This window comes from Psammomys obesus, unplaced genomic scaffold (genome assembly GCF_907164565.1).
Source record: "Psammomys obesus unplaced genomic scaffold, mPsaObe1.curated_primary_1811, whole genome shotgun sequence".
NCBI classification, from domain to species: Eukaryota; Metazoa; Chordata; class Mammalia; order Rodentia; family Muridae; genus Psammomys; species Psammomys obesus.
Window position 1 is genome coordinate 20,580,861 of NW_026596040.1, and position 13,089 is coordinate 20,593,949.

Consider the following 13,089-nt stretch of genomic DNA (forward strand, 5'->3'; position numbering starts at 1 on the left):
TTCACAAGTCTCTAATCATGATTTCTCATCACTGTCCTAGCAAATAGCAGCATTTTCTAATCTACATTTTTTTAAATGAAGTCTACAATAATGCATTCTTTTAAGATGTAGCTGATTTTATAATATTTTTTTAAAGGAGCAAGAGATGAAACCAAGTCACAAGTCTATTCAACACATGCTGAACCACCCAATTCATCTCCAGCCCCCTTTCAGGTTTCTGTGAAATTTTGTCCATGTTGTTCCAAACAGTAATATTTTACATAATGGAAGTATTGTTTTCTATTTTATGAATATATTGTAATTCTTTCTGGTTAGGAGCTGTTAACGTTGTCAGTAAAACTTACAGTTCTTGTTTTGTTTGGGTTTGCCACTCCTCTGCCGTGTGTGTGTGTGTGTGTGTGTGTGTGTGTGTGTGTGTGTGTGTCTTATGCAGGTGGGTCTGTGTCTGCACACCTATCCACATGGAGTCCAAGCAGGGCTTATGTATCTTCCCCATCTTGTTTTGCTCTCTTGCCTTGAAAGAGGGTCTCTCACAGACTAGAAATCACCTTATACAGAAATAAAAATACTAGGCTGGCCAGAAAATTGCTGGGATTTGCCTGTCTCTGAAAACTTAATCTTTATTTTATATTTCTGTTATCTTTTTTTTTCTAAATTTTCTCTGGTTTTCCTATTTTTCCACAAATGTCTTCTGTGAGATTTTCCATCTACTTTCAATACAACTATCAATAGGTGGACTTTTTTATTATTATTATTTTTCAGCTCTACCACTATCCATTTATTTGGTTTGAGCTCATTTATTGATTCTTTAAAGTTATTTCTGAGAGCTAAATTGTTTTTATTAGATTTGTATGTAAGTGATAATATAAATTATTACAATTGTAATTATGGTAGTCTTTTCTTCTTAGTCATCAGTTCATTGACAGACATCTCATGCACACTGAAGCTGCTTGCTGCTTTCTGCTTCCTTCTCCTCTTTTTCTTCCACCATCCTCTTCTTTCTCCTGCCCTTGGTTCTTATCTTGATGAGTTTGGTAGAGAGTTCTTTATCTCCTATCAAAGAAAAAAGTGTGAACTGGAAGTTTCGCTGCTAATTTAAAAAATATGTATTTTCATTTCTGTTTCTGGGTTAGTTTTTTGTTTTTGTTTGTTTGTTTTTGTTTTTCGTTTTTTTTTTTTTTTTTTTGTTTCTGGATGATCTAAATGCTTTTCTGGTTCATAGGGTATCAGTCATGTTTAACTGGATATAACTTGCTGTGAGCTGTGTATCCCAGCATCTTACCAAAGACGTCCTCAGTGAAATTGGTGTGCCAGGACACTAATCGATGTTCAGGTCTCACTTGGCAACGAGCCTATTCCTGCCATGCCGAGAGCAACAGGCCTTTTGTTTTACTCTTAGTGAACATCCTCTTAATGATATCTATGCCACCTCTTCTGTGGCTCATTGCATCTAAAGGGTCTATTAGGAGACTGTAAAAATATTTGAATGATTTGGGGCTGGTTTCAGGAGAAGATGCAAAGTATTTGAAAACACATAAGCCACTGCTTTACAGTATTCCCTCCTATGTTCTGGACATTTGTTATCTGTCCAGGTGGAAATTTTTATGAAAAAAAAAAAAAAGTTGACCTAATTAGAATCTGAAAGTAAAATGGTTATTATCAGGAGGGTTGAGACAAAAGTTTCACTGACACACTAGAAATAAGGTCAAGGGCTCTGCTATACAAAACAGAAGCTGAGGTCAAATATAATACAGTGTGTGTCTGAAGGATGGATTTCATGAGAAGGTAACTATGATGTAGCAAAAATGCTAATTAGCTAGCTTTAGTCACTTCACTAACTTCATGTACTTTTTAAAAACCTCATATTGTACATGGTAAATACAATGACCTATTGCTTTTAGAAATAAAAAATTGTGGTCTCATATAAAAATAAATGTTACAAGCATATTAGCTATGAAGTGCCACGTAGGTACACATTTTAACTATCTTCATTTAAATGTTTTACTTTTATGCTCCTTTTCCTCTTGATCTTACATTCTGGCCGACATTTCTTTTTTCAGATGCAGCAGCTGTTCCATGAAAACTATGAACACAATCGCAAGGGTTACATCCAAGACCTTCACAACAGCAAAATCCATGCAGCCATCACGCTGCATCCAAACAAAAGGCCCGCGTACCAGTACAGACTGCATAACTACATGCTGAGCCGCAAGATCTCGGAGCTCCGCTACCGCACCATCCAGCTCCACAGGGAAAGCGCGCTCATGAGCAAGCTTAGCAACAGTGAAGTGAGCAAAGAGGACCAGCATCTCGGAGTGATGCCCTCTTTCAATCACTTCCAGCCCCGGGAGAGAAATGAGGTCATCGAGTGGGAATTCCTGACGGGGAAGCTGCTCTACTCTGCTGCAGAGAATCAGCCCCCTCGACAGAGCATCAACAGCATCCTAAGGTCAGCCCTGGATGACACTGTCCTGCAGGTGATGGAAATGATCAACGAGAACGCCAAGACGAGGGGCCGGCTCATTGACTTCAAGGAAATTCAGTACGGCTACCGCAGGGTTGATCCCATGTACGGGGTGGAGTACATTTTGGACCTGCTACTCCTGTACAAGAGGCACAAGGGAAGGAAACTAACTGTGCCCGTGAGGCGCCATGCCTATCTCCAGCAGTTGTTCAGTAAGCCTTTCTTCAGAGAAATGGAAGAACTCGATGTCAACAGTCTGGTGGAGAACATCAACAGTGGTACTCAGTCTTTCTCCTTTCTATCCAACTCTCTAAAAATCCTCTCTTCTCTTCAAGAGGCCAAAGAAATAGGAGGGCACAATGAAAAGAAAGTGCACATTCTTGTCCCCCTTATTGGAAGGTATGATATTTTCTTGAGATTTATGGAAAATTTTGAGAGTACGTGTCTTATCCCAAAGCAAAATGTAAAGCTTGTCATCATCCTTTTCAGCGGGGATTCTGGCCAAGAGACTATCAGGCACGTTGAGCTGATACAAGAATATCAGAACAGGTACCCTGACTCAGAAATGATGCTGATTCCCATGAAGGGGGAGTTTTCCAGGGGCCTTGGTCTAGAAATGGCTTCTTCTCACTTTGATAATGACACGTTGCTGCTATTTTGTGATGTTGACTTGATTTTCAGAGGAGACTTCCTCCAACGATGCAGAGATAATACAGTTCAGGGACAACAGGTGTACTACCCCATCATCTTTAGCCAGTATGACCCAAAGGTGACCCATACGGGAAATCCTCCCACAGAGGATGACTTTGTATTCTCAAAGGAAACTGGATTCTGGAGAGACTATGGCTACGGAATCACCTGTATTTACAAAAGCGATCTGCTGGGTGCAGGTGGCTTTGATACCTCGATACAAGGCTGGGGATTGGAAGATGTAGACCTCTACAATAAAGTCATCCTATCTGGCTTACAGCCCTTCAGAAGTCAAGAAGTAGGAGTGGTGCATATTTTCCATCCAGTCCATTGTGATCCTCACTTGGACCCTAAGCAGTATAAAATGTGTTTAGGATCCAAAGCAAGTACTTTTGCCTCAACCATGCAACTGGCTGAACTCTGGTTAGAAAAACACTTGGGTGTCAGGGACAATCGAACTCTCTCCTGACAATCCAGGCAACACATATTGCCTTTTGAAAGGGGAGTTTACCTCAGTGTTGGCTATTGTTATTTTTATTTTATTATTGTTATTTTATTATTGTTATTATTATTGTTGTTGTTATAATTTTATTTTGTTGTCCTGGTCTTAAAGTACTCTTGGTTATCTTCCAGAGGGTGTTTGTTAACCTCAAGCAAGAAGAATCTGCAGTTCACTGATATTTCAGTCAGAGTTCTACTGAAGTCAATACATGTATTACCTTTATATAACTTTATTTGAGATTGAGTTAAATCATGGCAATCCGATGACTTTGGAAGCTCACTCATCACAGGAGACAGCTTAGAAGAATGTTCTCTTAGGGCTTAAAGATGCAATATTGACTTTTCTTTTGTTTGTCAACTTCAATGTGATATAAACATTTACCAGTGAAAGGTACCACAAAAGTGCTTTATGCTTCCTATGGGGAAGGGACTCTGTGACATAAACTTGAGTTTTGTAATTTATACAAGGACTTAAATATATAGACAATAATTTTCTTCATCGTTAGAATTTTTAAAGTAAATAAACACCTATGATTGTATGTTTATTTTTTAAGAAAAAGTTTTAAAAATTGAGGAGTACTGTTCCACAAGCAACCGGTACTGGCTACCCTGGTCTTACAATTGCAAACTCCTCACAATTGTCTGCTATAAATGCGAAGGAACTTTATTTTCTCAAGGAAATATGATTTAATGAAATATTCATGTACATTTTAGAAGCTTTATGAAACAATGTCCTTCATTTGCTGGCAAGAAGATAAACTATGACTGAACCTGTTTATTTATAATAAAACACAGGTATAACCGTATTCTTTTTCAAAAACATCGATAAATCTCTGTTGTTTCCTTTCTGTCTTATTTGATGTAATTTTCAAAGTGGTGTTCACCAAAACATGCTGGCCTCATTAGATGGAAAAAAATATCATAGAATCATGAAAAATGTATTGCATTCTACCTTATTTTAAGCCTTCATAAGTGATTCACAAGAATAAATTCTTAATTCAGTAATCTACCATCTGGAAAGGAGGCTTTTATCAGTCTCTGAAACCTGGGATTTGTTTAAACACAAAAGAATAGTTCAGAATCTGCCTTGGAAAGTATATAAAAATATAATAATCCTAGAGGAAATTATAAAAAAAAGAATTTATAATTCTGAAATAAAAACACCTAGGGAAATACCTAATTCATTAGTTTTCCTTTCTAAAGAAGCACTATCATGTTTAAGAAATGTAAGAGAGAATGGATATCTATATACCTATGCAAGAAAGTCAGAGACTTATTTAAAAAAATCATCTTGCTAACAGGTAATGCATTTACATAAAAATCAAACAAAAATGCTTAAATATCTGTAACTACCTGGCTTTCTTGCATTTCACCTAGACCTTCCTGTTAGAACACAGACCACTGTTTGGCCCACATGTCTGCATGCCTGTTATTATTTTCTAATGAAGAAAAGATACATCGTTTACATTTGACCTTTGGTGAACAAAGTGAAGCAAGTGACTTTCATTTTACACTAAATAAGATAACAAGTTGTATCAAGATTAATTTGAGTTTGAATCTCACAAATTGTTGCCATTATTTCAAAAAGACATCCACAAGGTCACAAAACAATGAAGGGTCCTAATCTGGTAAAAAAAAAAAAAAAAAAACCTTTTTACTGAAAATATTTTCAGATTTCAAAATAACATTACTTAGTACTGAGAAAAACAGCATGGAAATTTCCCTGTCTAAACATACAATCTTAGTAATATTGAATTCCCTAGAAAGGAATTAATGACATTTTCATTTCTTAAAATGTTTGTCTTGACAGGACCAACAATTTAAAATTGATCTTTGCTCTTACATTGTCTCAGGCTTTCACAAATGCTTATGTTAATAGCTTATTTTCTTATCTTACGTAATAGCTCTGTTTTTTTGAACATTTTATTTTCGTGAAAAGGCCAATGTATTAACATTCAGTTAGTCAGTTTGTACAATTATTACTAAATGATCATAATTAGTTAATTTTGGGTGACTGCTCTTTTGTTTAACATAAATGAGTGATGCGAGGGGTTTTTACTGAATAATAAACATGAACGCCTCATTTAACATTCTACACAGTAGAGCTAACCAAGGGACAAGGCAGTGTTTTAATTTTATTATTTCTTTTTTTTTCATTTTTGAGATTACATTAAAATTTCATCAATTCCCCTTCCTTCCCTCCCTCATAAACCCCTTTGCCCTCTTTCAAATTCCCAGTCCCCCTTTTCACTAATTGCTGTTAAATTTATATGTTTTATATACGTATATTCTTAACTATAACCTGCTCACTCTGAAGAATGTCACCTGTATGCACTTATTCAGGCTTACTATTTGGTATTGGGTAACCAGTTGGTGTACTCTTTTCTAGAGAAGACTTTTTCTCCCACTCTCAATATTCCTTAGCTGTTCATACTTCTTTGTAGAGTTGAGGCCTTGTTAAATGGTGAACTGTACAGAAGAAAAGAAGGGCTGAAGAGAGCTCATCTGAACATAACTTCAAAACAACAAACCACAGCGAGCAACTAATATAGGTGCACCTAAAATCTATTGTATAATTAAACATGAGGTTCTAACAATTTTTTCCAGGTAATACAGTATTTCCTGACTAAAGATTTAAGGGTCTTGATTTTAGTAGAATTGAGTGTGTTCTATACAGTGTCTGTTTTCTCAGTGTGCTAAGGTTAAAGGACATTACAATGTTGATGTGATCAGAAGACAAAGATGTTATATAAACCCAGCGTTCTCTTATTTGGATATCTGTGACCTCACCTCAAAAGCCCCTCGTCGTCCTTCAGCAGCACTGCGGGTATGTGACCCCCAACTCAACACCATACAGTATGTCTTACTTGAAATTTCCTCTTAAGCACAATCCTAATAATAGCTCTCAAGACAATTCAGAATACTTTATATATTCAGCAGAAGAAATGGAAGTCTTCCTCAATTAGGGGACTCTATAGACTGCAGGTTTAAGCTAAAGGATGTCCAGATGGGAATCTAGGTGCCTTGGGCCTCTGCCAAATATGGCTTCTCAGGTGTTGGGTAGGATACAGTAATCAATGAAGGGCCAAGGTCAGCTGTCACCATAGATGTATTTGATCCACCCTTGAACTTGCTTCTGCTGCCAAATGTTCTTCTGGAAGAGCTAACACTGCCGTATCCTCCAACTTTCTTCACAATCCTCTCCCAGTTGTTTGGATCCTTTGTACAGAGCTCTGTGGGTGAAGGGAATCTTTGCTGTATGCCTGCATGTAAGTTACTGGAATTCAGCAAAGAAAGAAAATCTCAAAATTCATGCTGCCATCAGCTTTCCTTTTGTCTCACCTCAGCCAGCTAGGTGAAAGTTTCCACACTGAGGGAAGCTGGCGTGTGATCTTGGCAGTTCATGTAATTCCCACACAGGCATGAGATGAGCACACTGTCATAAAACAAAACGTTTCAAGATCTAAGAGTTGAGCCCATTATAAACAATTAATAGTATGAGAGCTAAGTGCAGAAATGAAATATGCAAATGTGTTCTCATAATCCAAACAAGTAAATAAATATACATATACATAATAAATATACATAATAAAGTAACATTTTCATTGTAAGTAGAAGAAAATGAGAAGCAGGATAGGAGCCTACCATAGAGGGCCTCTGAAAGACTCTACATAGCAGTATATTAAAGCAGATGCTGAGACTCATGGCCAAACTTTGAGCAGAGTGCAGGGAATCATATGAAAGAAGAGAGAGTTAATAAGACCTGGAGAGAACGGGAGCTCCACAAGGACCAAATATATCTGGGCACAGGGGCTTGTCTGAGACTGATTTTCCAACCAGAGACCATGCATGGATATAACCTAGAATCCCTGCTTGGACATAGCCCATGGCAACTCAATATCCAAGTGGCTTTCCTTGTAAGGTAAACAAGGACTGTCTCAGGCATGAACTCTATGGCTAGCTATTTGACCTCCCCAACCCCCACCCCCATGGCAGGAGCAGCCTAGCTAGGCCACAGGGGAGGACATTGCAGCCAGGTCTGGTGAGACTTAATAAGCTAGGGTCAGATGGAAGGGGAGGAGGACCTCCCCTATAAGTGGACTTAGAGAGGGGCAGGGAGGAGATGAGGGAGGGAGGGTGGGATTGGGAGGAAATGAGATAGGGGGCTACAGCTGGGATACAAAGTAAACAAACTGTAATTAATATAACAAATAAAAATTAAAAAAAGAAAATTAAGAAAAATAAAGTAACATTTTGCCATACGCAGCAGCACCATGGCAGGAGAAAACGATTAGTTGGCTCAGATTAACCCTGAACACTTCCTTCTAGGAACTGGGCTCAGTGTACAAAATCCCTTTCTATCAGCTTGATTGTTCAGAAGTTTACTCCACTATTCATCATATTGTCCTGCAGAGAATACTGTAGGTAGAGCTGAATCTGGCCGTGTACTGTCTCTTTTCTCTCTCCCAACAACAAATTGGTTCACGTAGATAAATGTAGCAGTACAAGTCGTCAGCAGCCCATGAAATATCTGTAGCTTCATACTGGCCTTGAGGATATGATTTGAATGTGGAAACAAAGCCTTCTCCACATTCTGCTCTTGTGACCAAGTTAGCACTGTGTTCTGCTGACTCTTGCTTTCTGTCACTTGCCTATGGCCCTGCACACTCTAAGATGCTAGCGTGCTTTACTCTAGTGGAAATTTTACTGCTAGGAATCCAGTAACTTGTACACGTATGTTCTAATTTATGCTTAATTACTAAAGGCATTTCATTTTCAGAAAGTCCCTGGGTTGAGAGATGTTCCAGGATAAGCTGACAAGGTGAGGTCGCCAAGGACAATAAAGGGATTTTTTTTTTCTAACTGCTGCTTTCTTTCCTACTTTCCCCTGACACCTTCCTTTCAACATCTTAATCATTTTTAGCATGCTGTATTAGAGGATAATGTCTGTGCTGATGAACAGTTCCTGTATCCTTGAGGGACATCAATAGGGCAAGGACTAGCCAGTGTGGTCCAGCTTCTTTCAACCCACAGCCTCACTCAGAAGCCAGCCATGCTGCCAATTTTGCCATGACAGATGGTGAGGATGATGTGAGATACCAGCAATGATTCATTCTCCCAGATGGCGATGAAGCGGCATCTGGATCAAACCAGAAACCACCCTGCCTGCCAGGACATTTTAGTGTCAACTTCAATTTCCTATCCAATTGTCTATTTCCCTCTTCTGTTCTCATCTGCAAAGCCACCAACATCTGAGCTATGTGTGGGATTCTCTTCATATTTGGTTTTATCTTAATAAAACTCCATCAATATATTAGTTCTGAAGGTTGACAAAAACTTGTCATTGAGTGTGTCAATACATTCTGTATACTTGCACATTTTTGGAATTCTATTGTCACATTTTAGAGAACTTTGTCCACATGCAATTGACCTGATGAAATGCTATATTAAGTGGCCCTGTCATGAAAAGAGAGCCTTCTCTTGTAAACATAAACACAAAGCAATACCAACAAGGATGGTGCCCAGATGCCAGCACTCATGCTACCCCACATTAAACAATTAGGAAATCTTCATTGAGAAATTATTTGGCAAAAATACTCTCTCGAGTCAACACTGTAAAACTGTAAAGACACACAACTCCAAATATTGGTTAAATTAACTCATTGCTGAATGCTCACATAAAAATGAAAATAAACGACCCCAACTTTCATGTTCATTTCCTCCTCCAAAATCAGTCCATCCCCACTCTAGCAAGCATTCCTAAAATTTATTCCCATTCATCTAAATTGCTCCAATATCTGTTTCTAAAGCAAAGTCTACTTGAAGGAAAACGCAATGTTAAAGATAAGAGAGTAACAAAATGTATTATTTTCCTCTTACTCCACTTCCCTCACACTTTCCATGGTATTTAAGCATGCTCATGACTGACTCTACCTTTCAGTATTATACTTACATTTTTGTCTATCACACACAGAAATGTCTTGATATAAGCATTATACAATTTAAACAGCAAGCTTCTCATGCCAGGTCTGCAAACTCATGTTACTCTGTAACTCAGAAGCTTGAATGATGATATTCACATGATATTGTCAACTTTCTTCACTCGCAATCCTAGTTTGTTGAAAGCGTGCTAAAATATATGCCTTCTCCTAGACCAGAAGATTGTATATGCTCTGGTGAGAATGTAGACTAAAGACTGGAACAGAGATGGCTAGAATGCTTTGATCCCCCTTAAACACTTATCATTTCCTAATTAATCTGTTCAATATTCAATCCTGAATTTAATGAAAAAAGTATTGCATCAAAATTTTACAGAAGTAATTTTTCCATTAAGGAATGAATTTCATGAATAAAACATAATGTGTATTTTTAGAAGCTATTTTGTTTTTACAATGTAATAATATTTGTATACAATGTATGTGTGTGTGTTTTCTATTAAGATACTGCTAATATATGGGAACCAAAAAGGTCAAAAACTGCTTTTATATAGTTTCCACTGTTTTTCTTATATTGATAATGTTTATATTTTTATGTTTTATACAAGACAAACAGAGCTTAAAGCTCAACAGAACTTTAATATAAAGGAAGGACATTATTGTTCATAAGCACTGACATTTCCACATCTAGTCCCTAGCTAATATGGAGTTAATCTGAAAAAGCAGCATTGTCTCCAAACTTGTCTCCCATGTATCATTTCAGGAAAGGTCATTTTAACAAGCAAGAAAACCAAAGAAGTTTGTTTTTGTTGTTTGACATTATAATAACAACTAGTATTTAGCACAATTAAAAAAAATTATATTAGTGTATTTACTTTCATCCTGATGATACTCCCTCCCTTCCTTCCTGCCAGTTCTCCCTCTCCTCTCCTCTTCTTTCCCCTTCCCCTCTTCCTTTGCCCCCATATTAACCTTCCTTAGCACATCAAATCACATCAGGACTGCACATATTTTCATCCCTTTGAGGTCTGTTAGCGCTGCCAGGGAGAAGTGTTCCAAAAACAGGCAATAAAGTATTTGTTAGAAACAATCCCCCCACTCACCTGCCCCCCCTTCTTTGTATGAGGACCAAGCTGCCCATTGGCTTACATGTGTACAGAGAGCCTAGGTACAGACCATGCATGCTCCTTAGTTGGTGTTTCAGTATCTGTAAGCCACCATGTGACTGGGTTAGTTGTCTCTGTAGGTCTTCTTATGAGGTTCTTGTCCCCTCCAGGTCCTTCCATCTTTCCCCCAACATTTCCACAGGGATCCCCGAGTTCCACCCCATGATTACGAGTTCCAGCATCTGTCTCAATCTACTGTTGTCTGGAGCCTTCCAGACTACAGTCAAGTTAGGCTCCTGTCTGAATGCATAGCCGAGTATCACTAGTGTCAGGGGCTGGCTCTCTACCATGGGGTGGGTCTTAAGTTGGGCTAATTTTTATTTAGACTCTCCCTCTATCTTGATTCCCTCATTATCCCCACACTTCTTGTAGGGAGGGTAATTTTTGGATCCAGGTTTTGTCTGTGGGTTGTTGATCTCCTTCCACTAGTCCTGCCTGGCTACTAGGTGATCACTTTAGTCTTCATGCCCCCCCCCCATTAGGAGTCTCAGCTAGAATCATACCCATGTCTTCCCAGGAGCCTACCATGTAGCAGGCCTTTAGCTTGACCAAGAGATGTCCCTCCCCAATTTACTTTCTTGTTCCCAGCCCTCTCACCTACCATCTCCATTCTCCCCACATCTGATTCTCATCATTGCTTCCCTTCCCATTCCATCTCCCGCACAGTTCCTTTTCCTCATCCATTTCTGCTGTCTATTCTATTTCCCCTTCTGAGTGACATTTCTTTCGGCACCTCCTTTGGGCCCTCCTTGTTACTTAGCTTGTTTTGGTCTGTGGATTGTAGTATTGTTATCCTGTACTATAGGTCTAATATCCACTTATGAGTGACTACATACTATTCTACCTTTCTGGGTCAGGGCTACCTCCCTTGGGATGACCTTTCTAGTTCCATCCATTTGCCTGCATATTTCATGATTTCTCTGTTTTCAATAGTGGAATCATATTCCATTGTGTAAATGTACCACAAATTCTGTATCCATTCTTCGGTTGAGGGATATCTAGGTTGTTTCTGGTTTCTAGCTATTATGAATAAACCCACTATGAACATAGTTGAACAGACATCCTTGTTGTATGCTGGAACATCTTTTGGGTATATTCCCAGGAGTGGTAGAGCTGGCTCTTGAAGTAAAACTATCCCCAGTTTCCCAAGAAAGCACCAGATTGATCTCCAGAGAGGTTGTACAAGTTTGCATTCCCACCAACAATGGTATAGTGTTTCCTTTTCTCCACACCCTCTTCAGCATTTGTTGTCACTTGAGTTTTAAGCTTCTGTCAGTCAAAGGGCATTATAAATAGACAAAACAGCAGCTGATATATTGGGAGATCTTCACCAGCCCTGTATCAGACAGAGAGCTGATATCTAAAATATACAAAGAACCTAAGAAATTAAATACCAACAAATCAAATAATCCAGTTAAAAATGGGGTAAGGAGCTAAACCAAGAATTCCACAACAGAAGAATACCAAATGTCTGAGAAACAGTTAAAAAAATGCTCAATGTCCTTAGCCATCAGAGAAATGAAAATCAAAATGACTCTTAGATTCCATCTTACACCAGACAGAATGGTTTTTCAATGCATTTACTTCACACTAGCATTCTCTCCCTTCAGCCTCATCATATATAAAGTAGGCATCACTGCTGCTACCGTACAGACAAGCAAAATTAATCAAAAATATAAAATTCATTGTGTTACCCAAAATATAAATGTCATCATTTGATTTGGGACTGGATCCATTCTAAATGAATTTCATTCATCTTCTAACAATATATTCAAAGCACCATATTCTTCATTTTAGAACAATTCAGGCAGTAGGAGCATTCACCTGCCCTGTACCTGTGGATACTCCAGCATTCAAGCAGGAGAGAGATGTACCAATGCCAGTAATATACCAGCCATTCTCCTTCCTCTCAACTCTTCCCTTACTTCTTTTCTTGAATGTGCATTTATGCCTTACTTGGGACTGTGTATTGGAAAAACATCTTATTTTGCTCAAAGCCCTGTGTAAATAGTGGAAAGCATCAACCTGCAGAAGAGGGCTCTCATTCATATTTGTTCTTCAGAAGCTGAAAACATTAAGAAAGTTTTATGTTTTTACTCTACATTTTGATATTCTTCCTATGGCTATTTAATGAACTTGTTGTAAAGATTAGTTTTCTGTAGCCTGTAATTCAGCAATTCATGATTAGTCAACACACAGCACTAAAGAGAGAAGTAGTAGATCATGAAAAGACTCAAACAAATTCCTACAAGACTTAAAAGCAGAGCATTCCTGTCCGCTGTAGTGAAATCACATGCTCATGTGCTTCTAGCATGCAAAATCTTCAGAGTTT

General features: G+C 38.3%; 1 protein-coding gene across 1 annotated transcript in view; it reads left to right on the plus strand.

The window, feature by feature from the left end:
• The window catches only part of Chsy3 (chondroitin sulfate synthase 3), a 256,073-nt gene extending 251,596 nt beyond the window's left edge, over window positions 1–4,477 (plus strand). The window contains exon 3 of the mRNA XM_055622935.1: window positions 2,061–4,477. Within this exon, the coding sequence (XP_055478910.1) occupies window positions 2,061–3,623 (1,563 nt within the window). The 3' untranslated portion in view covers window positions 3,624–4,477. The remainder of the gene's footprint in view (window positions 1–2,060) is intronic.
• The last annotated feature ends 8,612 nt before the right edge of the window (window positions 4,478–13,089 follow it).